Genomic DNA, 22315 nt, shown 5'->3' with positions numbered 1-22315 from the left:
CTCAGTTTTAAAGGAGATGCAATTTCGTGAGATGCAACCTTCTAAACAGTAAAGCAGATAAATGATTTTAAATATGATCTTCAAAAACACAACAGTTAAAATCCATTGGAAAAGTGAAAGTGAACTCGAGTCTCAAATTAAAGGTACTCCTATTATTACACAACCTTAAAGAAACTCAGCACTGCTACGAGGATATTGTTCAAATCAAAGCTCTGATTCAGATTATCAACACACCAAAAATCCATGAGAAAAACACAGTACTATATTCCACTGAAGATGGTCACAACTGCTCCATTATTAAATTTTTGCAGCCAAATAATTTTTAAATATACACAGAACGCCTGAGATGAGCCATGAGTCTGTTTGGAACTTGATCTCTACTAAAATGCTACTCTGTGACAGAAGCAGTCATTGATTCAATCTATGAGTCATTTAAAGACTCCTCCTTCTCAGAAAAATGCTCAACAGTTATCACTTGCTGCTCTCAGTGCAGTGCACAGGATGTCCATAAAAGACCCTCATATGCTTCAACATCTTCCTATGAAGTGCCACTGAAGAGATGACAGCAGCAGTTTCCTGCAGTTTGCCAGAACTACCAAATAAGCTTTTACAAATTTACAGTCTGGGGGGGTGTGATTTACTACTGCTATAAACTCAATTTTGAGAACTCTAAAAGCTGCTGTGATTCTCAGCATTAAAACAGAGCCCTACTGACATTTTGCTGACACAAGATGAAGGCAATATGGAAGCCCCAGATTTCACTATCATCAAGTTATTTCTGGGAATATCCTAATGAGATTTTAAGCCAGACCAGTATTTACATAACATTCATCATGGGTATTTGTTCAGAACCAGATCGGTCAGTTCTGGCCAAAATAAACCTCCAGCAGTAATCCTGCATAGAAAGTTGCTCCTAGCAGATATATTCACTAAGAGTCCAAAGCAAAAGAAGGTTTTTACAAGCAGTGAGTGCAAGAAAAGAAGAGGCTGTTACAGGCACTAACACTTACTTCTGACTGTAAGCCAGCAGCCTAACACACTAAAGAATTGAGGGCATAAATATTTCAATCTCTCCCCTAAACAGAAGCATGTTCCTGCTAACTTACTACAATCCAGTTAATGTTATTCTGATCTGTAGTGGCATTTTAATCTCTGATGTTCAGAGAACATTCAATGTTCTTCAAATCAATTCTTGACATTGCCTGAAAACCTTCTTGGAGCTACCAGCAGCACAGCAATGATGATGCACATTGACCATCCCTCAACATCCCCCATGCAGTTTCACCGGGAAGGAAAATACTGGCAAACCGAAAGTCAACTCCACCTTCTGATTCACTGCTGCTGTCCACTCTGAGTGTCCTCAGGTAACCCCAGAGCAGCTGCAGGCACCAGATTGGTGCTCACACCTTCCAGCCGAGCCCCCTCACCTGTCAGAGCCTGGGTGGAACTCGGAGAGCAGGGAGGGCCTGCGCCGGAGCTGCTGCTGCTGCTGCTGCTGCTGCAGGAGCTGCGTGGCCTGACTGACCTCCAGGTGAGACGAGCGATAGTCGGGAACGGCAAATTCCTGAGGGGAACACCTCTCGTGTTAACAGCAACAAAAGCATGCAGGGACCACGAGCATTTCCAAAGATATTACATACAGAGTAACACCAGATCGAGAAAGTCTTGGTCCAGCTCAAAATATGCTGGTGAATGGCACTTCTGAGACTTAAATAAACTTTAAAGAGACTAAATATTTATACTAGGACTTCCACCTAATTTATTAACAACTTCTAACAAAACACAGATGAGTCAGCAGCAAGCAGATGAATAGCCTTTAAAAAATATCCTTTAAAATCAGTCTTGCACATCCAACTGCAAAGTGGTAAAATGAGAGCAACCTCGAGGCAATTTCTTTTGTTGCCAGCTCAAGACACTTTTATATGAGACACTATTAATCAGGACTGAGTCACACAATATGCATCTTCCAATTGATACAATTTACAATCAAAGTGAGGTACAAGACTATTTATTTGTATTTTTGTGTGATCAACCATTTGTTTTTAGAAATTATATGCAGCTGGCACTAACCAAGAGAAGCTCTGCAAGACACGTAATAGATCATTACCCATGAGATTCAGATTTCATAAATTATCTAAAAATAAACACAGAGCAAGCCAAAAAGCTTCAGTTTTTGAATTTCCTTTTGCTAACATGGCAGTAGAAGAAAACATCCATAGTATCTGCAGCAGGGGGAGAATGTCTTTAAATGAGGGAAACCTGAACGGTTGTAAAGCCAACAGCTGGTCCTCCACAGCACAGAGCACAGGATGGCAGAATAAAAGCTTGGCAGAAATGAACAAGTAAGATATCCTTAGAAATCCTTTACTCCCATTCTGGCCAGCAGAACTCAGCTAGCAGCTGCTTCAGGAAAAACAAATCAGTGTAACACAAGTTTTTACACATTCTCCACCTTGCACAGAATTTTGACAAATACCACATTTAACTTACAGAGATTCTAGCCCAACACTGCAACAGAAGTTTAGGAACATAACCCCTACTGAATTTATTCAAACCATGAGAAACCAATGATAAAACCAGGACTTTAATATTCATAAAGAGCAAGGAGGACAATGTAAAACAGAAGACGTCCCACAAGTATTTAACTAAGCAGACTGGCAGCAGCTCTCCCCAGCAGGGCACATGGATGTGTTTTTAAATGCGAACGATTTGTGTTATCTCGGTTTAAAAACCGGAAATAATCCCTATTTTTTTTTTTTTTTTTGGCATGGGAAGCACTGGAACTGCAGCCTGGCTAGAGCCCAGGCTCTGGGGTGTGCCCTTACCTGCTGGTGGCGGGTGCTGGGGAAGGTGTACTGCACAGAGTGGGGCGGGTACCGGCTCTGCTCCGTGCTGAAAGCTCCTTGGTTCGGAGGGTAGCCTGAACTTGACATTATCAGGGAAGGAGTCTCCACAAAGCTGTGAGATCAAGACCAGCAAGCAATCATGTTTCTAGGAAACCGCCTAAAGGGAAAAAGATCGCTGATAAGCACTGAAGTACCAGATGTACTCACAATATATTACAGCCATAGTCACCTAAACAAAACAACCATTACCAGTAAAAGCTTTTTCCTGATGTATTTATTTAATAGGTTACTCCAGTCTGAAACACGTTAACGGGTCTTAAATGGGCTCAAAATGAGACGTGTCAGCATTGTCTACACAAAGATTTGAGGATTATACTGTCGGAATACATCCTTTTACCAGTTACCATGTGAGTTAGAATTTGACAAGAAAAGTAGGTCACTTCAAATAAATTTGAAAGAGGTTATCAGTCTATAGATGGATTCTGCATTTACAGTAAATTTCCTTGGCACAATACGAAGTTCACTTTCGTTTCTTGTACAAAGCTTTTCGATTCCATGAACCGTTGCTGGCTTTCAGATCCAGGTAGACTCAGGGCTGCACTCGGTGTCACCTACAGTTCACTAAATCCCAGTGCATTAGTCAGGCCCTGAATGCCATCACCATCCAACAGCAGCTTAACTCAAGCAGTCAGTAAAAAAGGCACTCACAAAGCAGAAAACCAGCTCTGCTTCCAATGGCAGCAGAGCTTGGCTCCTACAGAATGCCAGAAACTGAAAATACTACAAAGCCTTCAAACAATCCTGCTTAGTTGACAATCAATGACTACTTTGCCTCTACTGCATTCTCCAGCTGCAGATGGAGAGCAAACACCGAACTGAAAATTGATTGAGGAGAGATTTTAAATACTGGAAAAATCCAGAAAAGTTCCCTATCACAGTCTGAGCATGCCTGAGGCTGAGTATAGTTCCAGCTGCTAAAGATCAAAATAAACTGATTCAACTCCGCTTCCCCATCAGTGTTTTGAGCAGGTAAATTACGGCTCTAAGCAAAAAAGTGAGACATAAATATATTTTTAACAGAAAAAGCTCAAAAGATGTAATCCCAGGAGCCTGTGTATTAAATCCAGAATTCTATCAGATGTGTAGTAAATTCTCCACCTGTTGCCTAGAGCCCAGCAGACATATCAGACCTTCAAATAAACTGTTGATCTCTGCCTCAATGGCTACATTTCACAGCACATTAATCCACAGCATTTCACAGACATCACCTATAAAGTTACACTTCTGAACTGTGTTTTCCATTATCAGTCAATAGACAAAACCAGCTCAGCAAAGAGCAAGCTATACAAACAGATCTTAAAGTATATCTGACATATTTTATCTTTTCTGTTCTGGTCAGGAGATTTTTCCTCCTTAACTCTCCATCAAACAAAGCTTTACATGTTGGACTACCAGAATAATGAGACAAATTTACATTTACCTCTTAAACCTGATTTTCAGCTATGAAAAATCAAAGAAAATGACAACAGTTTCTCTTTCAAAGCAATACTACACATCACTAGTAGTGTGCTGTATAGTAGCTATACATCTATTATAGTACCTATAATTCATATCCAAGTGACAAGCTGTAACAGAATGCTTCACCATTAACATTTATTATACTTCATCATTCACACTGCATTCATTGGAGTACAGCTTTACCTACTATGTGATGGTCTAATGGGTCTGAGTCATATGATTTCCATTTAATCAAGGCACAGTGTCACAAAGCCAGCAGGCTCAGCTGCACACATTGTGAGAGCAGAGAGTTGTCCTGAGCACCCCACAGTACCCCTAAACCCAGCCCCAGCCAAGAGAAAACCTGATTTTCCTTTCTTACACGGACTTTCAGAGCAATGAAAGCCATGGACATAGCTGTCAGCTCAATGCAATGTTTACTGATGGGATAACTCCTCCTGTCACAGGCTGGGGCACATTCATCAATAAATGAACTGGCTCCACGGTATAAAGATGCTCAAACACTTGAAGGTTATGGAAGTACAAATCTCAGTTTGATGAATTGCTGATGCCCCAACCTGTGCTCCCTCAGCAGCTTCATGTGCAGAGATCTGAGGAATCTGGGGATGCAGAGGGAATCAGGAGAGCAACCACTTGAAAATCACACACAACTATTGGCCAAGCAGTGCACGATTCAAGGTCCTTCCCACTTTCTCTCTGTCAAGTTACATCTGCTCCCTATTCCCACAATATTCAGTCAAACCCACGAGTTGATCATTAACCCAGGTGCTGAAAGTTCAAGCCAGGCTCACTTTCTATGATGCTATAAAAACCATTTCTCCATTCACAAGAACTTTAGTGGACACAGAGTTAGGTTGGTGCTCGTCTTGAAATCTTTCCCAACCAACTGCAGTGAGAGAGCCTGACCATCTCTCCACATTCTGCACTGGACATGGAAGGATGAGAGAGAGGGCATGGAGTACAAGCATGAGCATCCTGCATCCATCCAAAAATGTCAACCTAAACCCCTTGATAACTACAAGTTTTACATAATACATAGGACAACACTGAATCTGATGACTTTCCTGTTGAAAACTGCAAGTGTGATCATATTCATAGGAATTTTTTAAAAAGGAGAATAAATGAAAGTTGCCAGCAGAGGAAGGCAACAAGGAGCATTAGAGATTACAGTCATGGTCAATATGAGAGATGAGAAGCACAGAGAGGATAAAAAGAAAACATGAAGTTATCAGTGGTGGGGGACCATTCTTCCTCCTCCCTGAGGCAAACTGGCAAAACAGCAGCAGAGATAAGGGGGTAACAGCAGAGGAAAACATGTGGTCACACATTGACAATTATAAGGTGTGGGGGGAGCTAAAGGATGGGGATCCTGCATGGGATCTCATTTCTTTCAAGATAAATCCAGCCTGGAGTACAACACGTAAAATGACACTGAAGCACAATGTTCCCTCCCTCCAAGCCTCCTTTTCCTGTTCAGACACATCCACATGCCTGCACACTCTCCTGATCTGACCCCTCTGTCTGCCCTGCAGACCCTCCCTTATCTCCAGGCTCCCACAGCATGGGCTCGTTTATCCTCTCTGCTGGGAGGGGAGGGATTTTTTCCCAATTTTTGCCTGTAGATTTACCACTGATATTCTGCTCATTTCTGTCTTACTACCTTAATTCTGCAATTGTGGATGTAAATGCTCGACTTCAATTCCTATTTCTCTGCAGGCAACCTTTCGACCTGTCAGCCAAAAGCATCTGCCTCTCTCTTCAGCATCTGCTCACACATTTGCAGCAGACACAGATTATTCTTCATCAATCCAGTTCCTGAGGAGTGAGGGCAGTGCCAGCTTCCTGCTGTAACCTCTCCAATTTCCATACATCCAGATTATGTTTAAATACAGCCATCCTTTTGCATAAAACTGTAACTGTGTGTGCAGACTGTAAACAACCTCATCTGGGCTTTCCTCCCTGCTGTATCCTTTCATTAGTCATGACAAACCTCCTCTTGCTCTACCCAAAGCCAACCAGAATCCTCCTGGAAAGTTCCTCACTACTTATTAACTCTCTCTGCCTCGCTGATCCTTGCACTGCTCCCCTCTCCCCTGCCAGAACAGAGGCTGCTCATCTTCATTTTCAGCACTCCTGATAAATCACAACACCAGAAATCAGCTTCCAACTCTGCTCAGTCAATGACAGCAAGATTCTATTTTTCAGGCAAGTATTTTTGTACCTTTTCATATTATTCTGCAAATTTCAGAGGTTAAATATAAAAACGTTTAAAAGAGCTGTTACAGATTTTGGAATTCTGCCTCATGTCTCACAAAGATAAAGTTAGGTCATGAACACTTTCATACAGCCACCAACCAGGCTGGCAAAATGTCTGTCTCACCAAATACTGACAGTTAGAAGGGACAGAAAGAAATATTTCTTGTTTGCAGTTCAGAACCCAGATATTTTACTATAATGTCCCATTTCACTGACACTCCCAGATTCTACAGCAGAACAGATGGGGAAGCCCAGTAGCATCAAATGGATATTAAAAAAAATAAAATTACAGGACACAGACGAACAAAGAATCAAAAAAGAAGCAGTTAAGTGAAGATACACAAGGGAGAAAAAGCAATGACAAGAGTAATGGATTCAGGAACTGTGAAGAGATACTTGGCCTTGTGTTAATTTGAGCTTCTCAGGCAAGGAAATGATTTAACAATGTTTATTTCTAAAGGTATGATGATATTTCTGTCTTTGGCCAGCTCAAACTACTGAACAGATCCAATTCAGAATTCCCTTAAAAGCTACTGTTCACACTTACACTCACCATATGCAGGAAATTTTGAGCAAGTCAGAAATAATTTGGAACTGAATATTATAATGGTAACAATCACGGCGTAGTTTCAGCTTGATCTCCAGAACTCAAAATGCTTCAGAAGCAGAAGTACAAACTATCTTGAGCAGACATGTGGGAAAATGAGTCACAGAAAGGTTAAAAAATCTATCAAGGACTCCCCAGGAAATAGTCAAAGTCTGAATCAGAAATAAGACTCGATTCTTGCAGCACTTTGAAGGCGCTGCCTGAGTGCAGCAGTTCTTCACTTGGAAAAACACAGCAGGTTCAAAACTGGGACTATTTTTAGCAGGCCAGTTCCCCAAACCCCTTCACTGTGTGGCCACACAGACCTGACAGCAGCTGTCCCAGGGCAGGGCAGTCACCTGCTCCACTTGCTGGAATATCCTGTCTCCAACTCTTACCTTCATGGATAAAAGACCAGTCTCATGGGAAACTCAATTTTCCTTCAGCTATCCAAAACAAGCTGACATTTCTGCATTTAGAGTAATTTTCGTGCCATCTTGAAGTGCTTAACCAACATTTGCTAATTAAATTTCACATCCTTTTGGGAATTTTCCTCATCTTGTTTTTGAGCAAACTAAGTGTGATATAAAGAGTGCAAAGAATGAGATTACAGTCTAACCCGAGTTGGGGGATTTTGTTTTTAAATCAGCAGCTTTAGTAAATTGAGCTCTGATGTAACTAAACCATGGCAGAGCAAAGGAGGCTCTGCCTTGCAAAGGGGATCTACAATGAATCACAAAATTAATTCAGGGATATTTATTCAAAGTTTACTCTGGCAAGAAAATGAGGAGTGAAGGGAATGTTTCAGCAGTTGGTTCGAAAGGCCTTATCCAAGGCATGATAATAATACTTGTGAAGAATTATTTCTGTGATTTCACTTCATAAAAAGGTAATGAAACTACCTCATGGAAAAAACCAAAATCAGGCTGTATTTATGGACCAGCCTATTAAACCACACTGACCAGATTTCATGAATTAGAGACCCTTCAAGACAAAATGCTTTAAATCACATAAAATAAATCAAAACTACAAATCGAGAGTCACATAAGTAAAACCCTTCAGTGTATTGCTAACTTTGCAAAACAAATCTTCCTAGTATTATTTTGTTTTACCAGGTAATCATTAACCTATTCAAACACTCAAACAAAAACATCAACTTTGCAGCCTGGGGATATGCCATACACCAGAAAACACTAATATGCCCATTCAAGACAGATTGCTAAAAATAGCTTAATGGTCCAATTCAATTTAAAAAGTTATTTATTCCAATTACTGGACACAGTACAAGGCTGAGTATCATGTCCCATCTGAAATCCCTGTGCTCAGAACATTACCAGTAGGACTGCAAGCTCACACTGACTAAACAGTCTAGAAAGTCTGCCATAAAAAAGCACCAGTCACTCCTCAGTGTCCACTTATCAGCAAAGTCAAATGTCATTTATTCAGATGGCAAAACTGAGTGACAAAGAAAAGAAGTTCATGTTCAAATTGATCTGTGTCAAGCCTGAAGCCTGACTACAAAATTCTGCAAAGTGGGATGGGGTGGGATAGGATGGGATGGGATGGGAGCTATAAGATCAATAGATAGGACAATCCTGGAAAACAGAAGGTTTTCATTCAGGAACCTACCAGAAGGTTGATGCTTGAGCAGATTTAAGATAATCTTGTGCTTTAAAACTGAAGGATCTGTATTCCAGCTACAATGGCCAAGCTTACAGATGTATTGCAAAGTATGAAAATGTGCTGGGCATACCCTCCAAAAGATGAAACATTCTTTGTGTGCTACAAGCAAAAAAAAAAAATGTTCAAAGGTAAACACTAAAATAAAAGACAACTTGAGTAATGGTCACTTAAATATGCCCCAAAAACTGTGCTTCCCATTTCTGCAGAACACAGGCATGATCCTCAAAGCTCAGGCACTCTTCCACACTTTCTCTAATGTTTTTTTTCACTCTTTTTTCACTCAGTTTTCTGCTGCAGAATACTCAAAAGCTTGTAGTCAAAGCACAAGGACATATGCTATTGGAATGAACAGAAACAATGAATGTATTTTCTCCAAGTTGAGAACAACTCACTACTGAATTTTCCATGACAATTCCACATGTGCAAATGCCTTTTCTTCTTCTCTGACAGAGAACCATGAATTCCCAAATACACCATAAATTCCCAAGAACTTTAATCTCACACAGTTGCACTCCCTCTACTCACAAAGTTATTGATGGAAAAATCACTATTTCTATCCCTGCTAGAAATACAGTAAAAAACTGACATGTGTAAGGCTGTGCTTTACTACCAACAGTGAACAACATTCTCTCCATTAATTAAGATCATAAAAATCAAGCAACAAGAGTATCTGAAAAACAGATGCTAAGAAAAGCCCAAACATCTGAATTCAACCCTTTTCATGTCCTGAAATTTCCACTAATGTACAATATAAGTTTATATCTGAAAATCCAAAGCAGTAACTCAGCTCTACAGTGCCTGACATATTCTCCATGACACATGGTAAATTTAATTTAGCCAATTACAGACATGACACAAGTTAAGGAGCATTACAGCTGTCAATTCAAGATGTCACATTGACTCTATACTAGGAAGATTCTTCCATCTCCATCAAGGGAGCCAAAAAATTAAAATATGTTTTTATACTCCATATTTTAATAGGAGAATATTCCCCATTCACAGATTACCAGCTGCTTAAAGTACTTCAAGTAATCGTTTTTGGAACACTAAATATTAAATAAGTATTAAAGAGTCATTCAAAGGAATTTTTGTTACCATTCCAAAGGTGAAAATAGGTTGCATCCTTACAAATGTAATTTACATCCAAACTCTTGCCAAATCTCAGGATCACATTGTTATGCTTCATCTTTAAATAACAGGTTTTTTTCTCTCTCTCTCTCTCCTGCTACAAATACCAATAGAATTTCTGCTCTACCAAAATGAGGTTGATCAAATTCAGCTGACAAGATACTCTTCTCCTGGAAATTCTATTTTAATCCCTCCTGTAATTTACGATCTTAAAGAAAAGTTATAATGATACATGATTTCAGGACCCAGGCCATGCACAACTTTGCTGCATTATAGGGGAGAAATAACAGGAAAAACGAAGATCACATTAACATCTTTGGAAGTTTCTGATCAATTACCCACTTGCCTACCAAAAAATAAAATAAAAACAGAGGGATGCTGAGCACATCCACTGCCAGTCAGAGTCCAGACCTCCAGCATCCACTCACCAGTTACCACATCACACCCTGGGTTACAGAGAATCCCCGAGGGAGGAAACCTCCTCCTGGACTTTCATGGAGGAACAGCTCTTACACCCTGCCATGGAGTTTATCCAGATCTCTTCTGCCAAGGAGGGTCACAATAACACCAAAACCAGCCAAAAGAGGTAGGAGGAAGTTCTCTCTACAGAAATGGAAATTAAGGATGTAGACATTTCCTTGACTAAAAATACCACAGAGCGATGACTTAAAAGTGAGAAGGGTACAAACATTACGAGGTTTTCTTGTTTTAAAAGTATGTCATAGAAACAAAGATAGCTTCTTTCCTAAAAACATTTTCCAAGGAACACCAGATTCCTGCTTGTCCCAATATGGCAAACAGCACACAGTTAATGCACACCATGAAAAAATTTCATGAGCCAAAGAACCCAAATCTCCAGAACTGAATGTCTAAAGCAAACCCTACAGAGCCCAAACACTGCACAGGGAAGGACTGACATTCTCAAGAGGAGGCAGCTTTTTTCTGAGGTGACTCCAGCAGTTCCCAAATCCCAGACATCTCCCTCACCCCTTTTGAAGGGCCCTATCCCTGCCACAGGGGTAATTTCACTGGTTCTGAAACATCAATGAGCATTCAAACTTCACCCTGAAAACTGCAATGTGAAACAGAAACCAGCCCAGGCATCCTCCAGTGCAGCAGGCAAGACACTCAAGAGAGGCTACACAAACCACAGCGATAAGAACTGCAAAAAAAACCTTCCTCAGCAACTCATCCTCACTCATGAGTGTCCAACATCTCACTGAGGTCTGCTCCAATTCACCTCACATTCCATCTGTGACTTAGAAAGAGCTGTAACTTAAACTTCATATGCATCACACACTATGCATAAAATATTCTCTCAAAACAACAATTTTTCTTCTCCTTTTTTGGACTGAAAGTGTAGACAGCTCAAGAACAGTTCCTGCAAGTGAATTTATTCCTTCACTGTTCATCCACCTGCAGGTAAAACTGCTTTTGATGTCACCTAACAGCCAAGAAATTCTGTGGTCACAGTTTTAAGCTTCCGGGATCTTCCTGTAGTTTATTGATTATCAAAAGTGGATCTGCAGTGACAACTTTTAAAAACAACTTTGGTTTGGAAAAGGAAATATAACTTGACTAATCCATACTGACTAAATCCACAAACTATGATGGATTGTAAGAGAAAACACTTATAAAGAAAGGGTCAGGGCAAACCGAGTATCAACCTCATAATTCCCCTCAGCTGACTGGGTTCAGATAAAATCATGTCTAGATTTTAACTAAAAGATACAGACAGGCTAAAATAACATTTTCTTAACTGTAACTAACAGCAATGACTCGGCCATTCTGATACTCCACAGGAAATGCACCAGGGACTTCTGGAAACAAAGTTTATTGCCACTACATTTTTGATTTCACTTAAGATACTGTATTTCACAGGAAATGCAACAATATATCAAGATATAACTCCAATGGGATTCACACAACAGCCTCCAAGTCATAGAAAAAGGCAAGGAATGAAAGAGATCATAAACTACGAATGGTATAAATCATCTCTTAGATCTGGAGTAACAAAACCCAAAACCAACACAAAATTTCAAGGTTCTAGATGTGTTTAAATCTGATGTTTGAGACCATAGAGAAAAACTAGCACCTATACAAATAATGGCTGTAATGAAACAGGTAAATGACACTTATTATGAGAGGTTCTGGATATAATATCCCAAGACAGCTAAACCACGAAGTTCCAATGATTATATGGGAGAATCCCCACTTTGCAAACATCCCTTCTCTGCAAATCCAGCATTTCAGATAGAATTAAAGCAGAACATGTGTTGAAAAATATGAACCTGATGAGACAAAACTCTATAGGGTATAGACAAATTTTTTGACTTACAGTAATTCATCTTTTTTGCCCCAAAATACTATTAATGAGGTGAAGAGTGCAGCTGATCTGAAATCATATACCTGCCTTGTTTGCTGAACAGCACTTGAACTTGTCATGAACTTCTGTGTGAACTCTGTAACACTGACAAACAGGACAGGAATCAGTCGGTTTTGCAGCTGATTTATATTCACATTTGTTAGACATGTTCCCTGAAACGTGAACGATTTTAATCCCTTCAGGAGAGCATTTGCTCTTCCAGGCAGCCCCGGGCTGTGCCCAGGAAGCCCAGCAGAGGTTTCACGTGGAGCTTTGTGCCCACAGCCAGGGAATGCTCTGGGCTGTTTGCAGCTCCCACAGGACAAGAGTCCTCTGACATGGTGAGGACATAAAAGAGAATTATCCAAATGTCCTTCCCCTGCAGCACCAGGCACAAGCAAGTTCATGACACGAGAGGAGTTACAGCATGTTTTTCACTTAACATCATCCCTTTTCATTTATAGGTGTCCTGTTCCTCAACACCTCTGTGACTGTATTTTCATTTTCAGTTTTACCCAAGAGCAGCCACTCAATATGCACAGAATTTTTAAGTCCTGGCTAGCAGTTTGTCCAGGTAATCTGTCTGCATAAAACATTCATTTCTGCATTTTTTTACTGCTGAAAGTTACGAACAACAGGATTTTTCAGAGATGGCTGATGCATCTTTGTACCAAGAGAATATCTTAAATTTTGCAATAACTTTTACAGTCCTAAGCAGGTGAAGTTGCTGAATTCAAAGCCACATAGACCAACATCTTCCTCGAGCCTGAAGAAAAAAAGAAGGTCTATCAAATCAGTCTGGGAGGGGCAACATTATGAGTGATTTAGATGTGGAGCTGGGCAAGGACATGGGAATATCTCTTAGGATACTGGGAAGAACCAGAGCTCCAAGGTAAGACTGAGCCCTGTCTGACACAACACTGAGCAGAGCCCCAGCAGGCCCAGGCTGTGATTTAACAGACAGTGGGAGACCACTGAAGGAGTATGGAAGGGAAATAGAACCTCACAAAAATTCATTACTGGAGGGAGAGAGACACTGAAATGGAAGATACATTCAGCACTGTCCTGGCTATTTGCATAATTTAGAAGTATCACAAAGTAAATATTTACAGACAGCAGTCCTACATAGGTCAGAAATTTTACCTGGACCAGTTACAGTAGGGAGGGAAGGTACCATGTTCAGTTAATAGCCCAACATTGAAACACTGATTCAGATTTGACTAAAGAACATAAATGACTTGAAGAGCTCAAGCCTGGCATAAAGGAAACGTTTGTTTGCATTATGAAACCACTGTCTGGTTACAGGTCTGTTCTTGAGATTGTTCTGTGCTGCACTGCACCTGCACGAGGAATAGACTCCTTCCAGCTTCAACAATTGTTAAAATCTTCAATGTAAGTCACCACACACACATCAGAACTCTAAACAGTATTTTCAATCGGGCAAGAAAACCTTCATTAAAATCATTTTGTAGGCAAAAGGCCACATAGAGGAATAAAACAATTCACCAGAACTTTTGCTGAGAGCTTTGAAAGAGTATAAATTTCTTATTTATAAGCAGTAGTGTTCTCTACTACAGAAGAAATTTTTTTTTTTCAGTTTCTTTCATGTATTTAACAGGAGCTGAAGCAGAGGCAGCTTCTCTTCCCTGCGAGCATCTCTCATTCATGCTACAACTGAGAAATGAAATAACTCAGAAGATGCAGTCAGAGGAGTACAAGGACTGTGGAAAGGTACTTGGAAAGGAGCTTTAGGGTCTGTCCCTACTTCTACCACAGTTTTTGAGAGACTTTTGTAGATCCTTTAAGATCACAATGGAAAATGTGTCTGGCCCAAAAGAGCAACTAAAACGAGGGGCTGTAGGAGAAAAAGTGTATTCAAAACTAAACAGCAGCAGCAGAATGTAGCAAAATGAATATATTCTGATTCTGTGCATGTAATTTCAATCTGGAGAGTTACTTTTAACTGATGGGTGCAATGATTAACAAGCTAGAGAGAAGCAGCACTTGTGGAAGCAAACACTTGTAACATCCTCTCCACACATCAAAAAAACACACATTATAACTCTTAGAAAGAAGATTCCAAAACGCTGCTCTTTCCCACATTTCAGCAACAAGTTTAGGTATTTTAGTGCAACTTCCAACAGTGTATTTCAAACAGACAAATTACCCTGCACATAAATCACAAAAGAACTCTCTTTCCTCAGCAGCCCAGACCATACCACAAAGAAAAGCAACGTAAAGAAAAAATTAACCACGCTTTCACAAAAAAGGGTCACTGCAGTTGGCTTCTTTCCCCTGAACTTTTGAATCCCTGGGCTAAGCACGAAGGTCTTTCATCCCCCAACACAAGACACCACATTTCAGCTAACTAGAAATCCACTTCAAATATTCCAGACTTCCTTTCCAAATGTCAAGGTTGTTTAGTTAATCAGGAATAACAACATTCTGCGGAATAAAATTCCAGTGCAAAACTGCAACAGAGATGCACAGTCCTTGTGTGCAGTGACATAATCGTGTCCACTTCTTCAGGCACTTACACTCTGCTATCCCATTTATCACCTCCAGTTTTTGTTATAATTGCACGGGTTTTTACCTCTCAAATCATCCTGCCTAGGATAAAAATCCCTATCTGAGCTGAAACAGTGCAAAACTATAGTGCTGTACCGAAAATTAATGAAAGAATACTGCCACAAAAATCAAGTCTTCAAGATTAGACATCCCCACTGTAAGCTGTTCTAGGTTACACCGATTTTTAAAGGTAACAAACTTGTTAAGACCATATCTGTGAAACATGAAGAAACAGGTTTTGGACAAGAGATTGTTCATAATATCTACTTGCTTACTTGAGCCTGTCTAACACTGACAGTTCATACATCCACCTCGAATCTTGCCTAACTGCGACCAACTTGATACACACAGCTTTCCTAAGTACAGAAAAATCAGCAAGCACGAAGTTCTTTACCATCGTCAGAATAATTCTAGCAAAAGCCACTTCCATTGTGCCCTGCAGCAGCCCGGAGATGACAGAAGCCGGGATGTTTACAGGTCCCATATGAATAATTCAGCGTCAGCATCAGCACCAAGTCCCCGGCACTGACAGCGGCCGCGATGCTCCCCCGACACGGAGCTGTGGCCGCAGCACATCCTCAGGAACCACCGCGCTCCTGGCCGAGCCTCCGAGGGGACGATTTGGAAGAATTGACCCTTTTTTTAATTTTTTTTTTTTTTTAACTTGCACTTCTCCTGCCCGCAGCGCAAGGATGAACACCCAGCACAGAGATGCTCTGGGATTTCTGCAAAAACTTCCCAGCGAGGGCCGCCCCTCCGAGCCCCGCCATCCCCCCGCGCACCCTCAGCGTCAATGGGGGGAGAGCCCCGCGGGCACCGGGCACCCCCCGGCCCTGATCCGCCCACCCCCCGCACCCCCGGCGGCTGCTCCACGGACCCCCCGGCTCCAGCGCCCTCCCCCCGGAGACCACAGGGCTCCGTCCCCGTGAGGAGGGAGGAGGACGGGATGGCCGGGCCCCCGCCTCTTCCCCCTCCTCCCCCTCCTCCTTCTCCTCCTCCTCACAGCGGAGGCGCTCAGCCCGCTGCCCCCCACGCCGCCCCGCCGGGCTCCCCGCGCTTACCGAGGCGCGGCGCGGGGGCGGCCCGGGCGGCGGGTGCCGGCGGGTCCCGGCGGGGCTGGGCGGGCGCGGCGTCTCACCTCACCCTCAGCGCCGCCGCCACCGCCGCCATCTTGCCTCCCCTCCCCCGGCCCCGCGCGCTCCGCCCCCTCCCGCCAGGTCCTGCCAGATACCGAACAAGCCGCGGCTCCGCGGCTCGGTGCCTTTCACCGGCCAAGGTGGCTCTCCCTTTCCTCAGGCCCTGCCGATGTGTGGTGATGCACAGGCAGCAAGAAATCGAGAGAAGCCACCGAAGAGCGCGGCGGTGGAGGGCGGGGTGCTATGCCCCTTCCAGGACCGCTGGCCGGTGCGGCGGGGAGGGGCTCCTTCCCCCTCCCGCTGAGGGCCGGGGGGGGCGCGGCCGCCATGAGGCGAACGGGGCCGGGCCCGTGAGGGGCTCCCGGGGCTCGGCCGCGGGCTGGGAGCGCTCGGGAGCCGCAGCGCCCCGCTGGCACTCGCCGGACAGATGTAAATTGATAGTAACCCATAAGGGACCCGGGCTGTGGCCGTGCCGATGAACGCGGCCTCGGGAGCCCCTCGCGGGAGCATCGCCCGCAGCCCGTCCGGTCCTGCAGGGCTCTTCCCGCCCCGTCCCCGGTGCTTCCCGCGCTGTCCCTGAGGTCGGGCCCGTGCCCCGGCGATGAATGACTTCTGAAAATGTGAGAGAGGTTTAAATCTCGTTAAATGTCTGTTCATTCCTCCCCCAGAATGACAAGTGTAACTCGTTTCCTTGCAAACTCCTGTTTCAAATCTGCACGGCGTCGTACGCGCAAATGTATAACTCAGGATGTGCTTAAATCGCAAATTAATCTCTAATCAGGTTTATTATGGGAAAGATGTAGCATTAGGCAAGAATAGATTACCTCATTGTCACAATTTCCATTAAATGGAGAAGTCGTGCCCGCATTTGTAAGATGGGTGCCCGCGCAATTACTGGTTCAGACTAAAAAAGCTGAGGCTCACCCTGTGGCAAACAGGCTCACTCAGAAAACACGTGTTGTACCAAGGCTTGTGTTATTACAGTGGTTAAAAGTGCCACGCTATGGTGACACGGCACATCTCCAGGCTGATGTTCGCAGCCTCTAATCCCAACACAAGCCAATGGAATCACTTGGAAGTTAAAGGTGTCCAAATAAGAGCCAGGGAAGACCTGGTGAGGTCTGAGCTGCTCCTCAGAACTCTTCTAGATTGTATTCACCTTTTATGCTTTAACCCACCCAGCTCCCACACTCCACCATTGCTCTGTACACTTGTCTTCCATATTGCCTATTTGGAAAAGCAAAGTATCCAAGCCATCGTGCATCTGATTGACTATTTCATGTTTATTTTAACTTCCTGTCTCCTGCTCTGCAGCTTTCTTCAGTGGCTGACTTCACTTCTAAACCATATCCAGAAGTTTCCCCTATTTGCAGCCACACTCGGGATAGCTCACAGAACGTGTCTGAAGAATAGCTCCTCCTGCTCTGCTTTTGAGCTTCCCCCTAACCCGCATCTCTTCAGGGATAAAAGGTACCAGAGGCTGAAAAGCTCGACTTTTTTCACTATTAATCACTATTGAGGTACCGGCAGGGTCGGGGCAATACGGCTTTCGCACTAGCCCGTGTTCAGTGCACACCCTCGGGCCCCGCTCTCGCCTGAGACCCGCCAGGCCTGGCCAGGGCAGGGTCCTGCTCCTCACGGGCGGCCCTGGCGCAGCAGTAGCGGGAGCTCCGGAGTGGCACAGCCCGGGCCCCGTTTCCGCGGCAGCGACCGAGCGGCCCCGCCCCGAGGCGGGGACGGGAGGGCCGTGGAAAGGGGGGTGGGACCCTTTCGTGCGCCGGAACCTTCGTGCCGCGGCTGGCGTTTCCCGCCGGCGCGGCGGCGGCGCGGGGCGGTCGCCATGGCAGCGGGCCCGTGGTGCTGGGGGACGCCGGTGGCGGTGGCGCTGCCGCCGCTCCTCCTGCTGCTGCTGCTGCTGCTCGGGGGCGCGCGCCGCCTGCGCCGGGGCCGCGCGGGGTCCCGCGTGTGCGCGCGGGGCGGGCGCGCGCTGGTGCTGACGGCGCACCCCGATGACGAGGCCATGTTCTTCGCCCCCGCCCTGCTCGGCCTGCGCAGCGCCGGGGCCGCCCCCGCCGTGCTCTGCTGCTCCGCAGGTGAGCGGGGACCACCCACGCACCCACATCTCCACACACCCCCCCCCCCTTCCCCCTCCGGGGCACGGGAAGGCCGCCGTGATGGCTCCCCACGTGTGTGGCCGTGGCGCGGGGTGGAAGGTGCTCGGCTGCGGGGAAACTGAGGCACGCGGCGGCCATCGCCTCTCCTTCCCCGTGCCTCGCCTCCCCTCTCCTTTACAAAAGCGTGCCGTGCCGGAACAGAGGGGAACGTGTGCAAATTGAAAGTTGCAACACTGAGGTGTCAATGGGCTGTCAAAGGTGCTCTTTAGCACGGCCTTTTGGCATCGCCTTGTAATTCTGTCGTCTTGCAGAGGACATTTTTGGATGATCCAGTTTTAATGTCGCGATACGTTCACTGTAACACGTCTAAAAATAGCACTTACATTGTAATCCTTGGAACGATAGCCCGGGAGGGAATGCGAGGCCGTGCTGTCCATCTCCAGTGCTCCAGTTGACCTGGAGGCAGCATCGATGTGTCTTCATTTGCTGCAGACAAATGTTTGTTCTCCAGAATGTCCGGGGAGGTGCCTCAGGCTGTGGGGTCTGTGTAGTGCTGCTTTAGCTTTCCTTCAAATCACTTTTTCCTGAGTCACTGCTGTAATTTAAGCTTGTTTGTTTATTTTTTTCGTGCCTGACAGGAACGTGGAAATCAGAGTATCCCTTTGTAACAGCCTCTTACATATTTTAGGACTGTTATCTGCCTCTTCTGCCTTATCTTCTCCAGACTAAACAACCTGATTACTTGCAGTCTTCCCTCACAGATCATGTTTACTAAACCTCTAATCGTTCTCATCACTCTCCTTTGGACTCTTCCTTTGGTTCATGTAATTTTTGGAAGGGCAGTGATGACAAACTGGAAGCAGCACTGCTGCTGGGGCCTTGCTGGGGCTGAGTAGAGTGGAAGGATTCTTACAGGCTCCACTGTTTGCCCAGAATGAGAACTTTGCACAGCACAACACTTTCGTGTTCTTCTCGTGATCTGCTAAAGCTCCAGATTGTTCTGCAGAGCTGATACCTGAGCAGTTATTCCATTGTTCAGGCTTCTGTGCATAAGGAACAACCTCCTTTGAATTGATCTTTCAGTATTTGGTATTGCAGTACCAAAATTCTTACACCGAGAGCTGCTTTGCTTTGGGAAGGAGCCCCCTGTGCCTTTGGCAGCTCCAGCCAGTTCACTGCCAACATTTCTGTCATTTCCAAAGCTTTCTGTCTTGCCAGACCATCCAGGTGAGAAGACAGGGATTAAACTATTGAAGTCCAGTGGTTTGGTGGCTTCACTGATGGCTCTGCACTTCCCATTCAAGATTCAGTGCAGAGCTTTCATTGTCTCTGCTGAGGGACAGGTCTGGGTCTTTTGGCTTCTCCACAGCTTTGGGGAGATTACTGAAGTGCAGCTCTGCCATTTCACTTTTGGGGACTAATACCCTGCTGCTGGTAGGGAACTTTCCAAAGAAGTGTTGTGTTTCTGTTTATTTTGTTGAATTTTCTTTACTCCTGATTCGGTGGCATGACACATTCAGCATGTTTGATGTTTCCTTCTAGGTACTTTCTCCCTTGTAAGGAAATGTAGGGGAGAGCACCTTTATGAGCTAAGAGATTTTTATTTTAAAAGCCTCTGATTAGTCTTGTGAGTGATTCAGATGGTTCATCCTCTCATTGTTTGAGTGATTGATGATGACAAGTGAGTTGATCAAAGACACTGCAAATTGTTAACGCTGAGACAAAATCATTACTTAAAAACCATTGTACTTGCAGTTTTCAGTTATCAATCAATTTGACTTAGAAATGAGTTAGAATTACAGCACTGGGAAAAAGAAATCAGTCTTTGACACGCTGAATAATCTTAGATTGAATTAATAACTCAGTCTAAATGTGCTTTGCTCTCTGTAGTAGCTGGCTCTGTTGTGAGTGCTCCATGGATGAGGTCCAGCAGATCAGCTCTTCAGCTGGTTTTGCTCTCAACAGCTGCCCAGTTTTTCTTGTGAGCATTGACATATTCCTGATGTCCTGACACATTTCTGCAGCTGTGGAGCTTTGGGTTCAGCAGAAGTCAGGTATTTTGAGAGCAGTGGGACTTTTTGGATAAAGCATCACCTGCAGTCTGCTGTGACACTGCACTGCAGCAAAAGCTGTCACCTTCCAGCAGTGTATTGGTAATGGCCTGGTAAAAATCAGTTTGAAATGAATCCTCTTGCACTCATTCAGTCACTCCAGACAAGCTGCACCCTTCAGTTCATGCTGCTGGAGCTGGAACCTGCAATCCCAGGTTCATCCCTCAGTCAGTCACTGTCAGCCTCCCAAAGTCATTCAGTCACAGGCTGTGGGAAGAGGCTTTTTTTTCCTAGTTACTCTTTCCCTCTTTGAAAATTTTACAAAGCTCGCTAGTGAGGGCTCAGATTGCAACACTGCTCCAAAGAAATGCTAGATTTAGATGACTCACACCCACAACAATAAAAAGTTCTAGTATAATTCAAGACAGCTGACTACAGACTTGAATCACATATTAATACTCAACTGTATTTTTTTCATTTTATTTCTTCAAAATTAAAATTGAGTTGCAAGTATTACCCTGCATAGAGCAACGTTCTGGAAGGGGCATCACAGCTCTGGCAGGGCCTTTGCGTGGCTGATGCCAAGAGAAAATAAGGGAATGTCAGGGCAAGATGAGAGGAAAATAATTCAGCACAGAAAGAGGCAGTGTTTTAAGATAATGAATCCCATTTCCTTGTTAGTTGTTGATCTCTGCTACAGCTTTTCCCAACAGCCTTTATCTTAGTTAAGTTTTCTATCTCCTTTTGCCTCTGTAAGTTTTTTGCAATCTTGCCATATTAATTCTGCCTTAATTTCCTCTGTGAATAGAATGAGGAAGAAGATACTGAACTGTTTGGACTCCTCGATGTGAATCTAAACTGAGTTAAATGGTTTTGCTGTGTTTGCTGTTTTCAGGAAATTATTACAATCAAGGAGAGATTCGTAAGAAAGAGCTGGAACAGAGTTGTTGTGTCCTGGGGATTCCTGCTTCTGATGTCACAGTCATAGATCACAGGTAACTGGTTTTTCTTTCCAGCAGAATTCCACTGCAGTTTTAATGGGGGTTGAAGTTCACTTTAACATTCAGGAGAGCTGACTGTGTCGTTCTGAAAAGCCTTGAGGAATCTCAAGAAAGACAATATTAGATATTTTCGTTAGTTCTTCTCATAAATCTAATTAATGCAAAAGACAATGCTTTTGTATGATGGGGATCACAATTCCTAGTGAAGCTCTGTTCATACAGCATTTAGAATAATGATAACCACATTTGTTGGGATCTGGCATGGTGTGTCTGGGCAGCATGATCACATTTTGTTATATAACAACTTGTTGCAGTGTTAGACAGACAGAAATTCTCTGAATTGCCTGGGGCAGGTTTGTCTGTAGGTGGTCTTTGCAGGGTTCGTGTGGAATTCTATTATATTTACAATCTGCTTTAGTGCTGGCTAAAGACAAAAGTGAACTGCAGTACTAAAGACAGTCCACAATAACATGACAGTAAGATTCTTCAAAATTAGGCCATGCAAGATTTGTTTTTCTAAGGTGTGGTGGTGTTTTCTTTAGCTGTGTGTAGCTGCAGAGGTGGGTGACAAAACTGACAGTTCTCTGTGCAGGAACTCTCTTCTGGGAGAGTGATTTAACACTTTGAATCAGTGAAACTTGGAACTAATGTAAAAGTCTCTCAAATTACCCAATCACTGTCTGTGTATAAAATCTGAATGAGACACTGATTGCTAGGAAACATGATACAAGTGGTTGTTTCACTTGTAAACAGCTATCACACTGCCCATAAAGAATATTTCTGTTTATGAAGAAATAATAGCAACATATTGATTTAAAGCCACTCCAGCTAGAAGAGTCAGAGTTGAAAAAAATCTGGCTCCAGGCAAGCCCTTTTCCCATGACCATATTTTCCCTTGAGCTAAAGCAGCAGAAACCACAGTCCAGAATATGAATCTTTTTGAGTTCTTTGCTTTTTTTAGCTTTAGGTTTCTCTCCAAGTTTTCAGCTTGCTGAGCAAAACAGCATAGAAGTTGTTTTTCCTTTGGAATGAAAAGAGATGTTTCCGTTCATGAACTGGCTTT

General features: G+C 43.8%; 2 protein-coding genes across 2 annotated transcripts in view; one reads left to right on the top strand and one right to left on the bottom strand.

Annotated features, from left to right (window-relative positions):
- Positions 1-3006, bottom strand: part of NCOR1 (nuclear receptor corepressor 1) — a 42202-nt gene extending 39196 nt beyond the window's left edge. Inside the window, exons 1-2 of the mRNA XM_088177027.1 lie at positions 2826-3006; positions 1428-1564 (exon numbers count right to left, since the gene is read on the bottom strand). Coding sequence (XP_088033153.1) covers positions 1428-1564; positions 2826-2933 — 245 coding nt within the window. The 5' untranslated portion in view covers positions 2934-3006. The remainder of the gene's footprint in view (positions 1-1427; positions 1565-2825) is intronic.
- Positions 3007-17901: 14895 nt separating this feature from the next.
- PIGL (phosphatidylinositol glycan anchor biosynthesis class L) overlaps positions 17902-22315 on the top strand; it is a 51922-nt gene continuing 47508 nt past the window's right edge. Inside the window, exons 1-2 of the mRNA XM_014876410.2 lie at positions 17902-18179; positions 21147-21246. Coding sequence (XP_014731896.2) covers positions 17927-18179; positions 21147-21246 — 353 coding nt within the window. The 5' untranslated portion in view covers positions 17902-17926. The remainder of the gene's footprint in view (positions 18180-21146; positions 21247-22315) is intronic.

Source organism: Sturnus vulgaris, chromosome 21 (assembly GCF_052056855.1).
Source record: "Sturnus vulgaris isolate bStuVul1 chromosome 21, bStuVul1.hap1, whole genome shotgun sequence".
NCBI classification, from domain to species: Eukaryota; Metazoa; Chordata; class Aves; order Passeriformes; family Sturnidae; genus Sturnus; species Sturnus vulgaris.
Note: the sequence above shows the minus strand (reverse complement) of the source record. Positions and strands in the feature narration are given on the sequence as shown.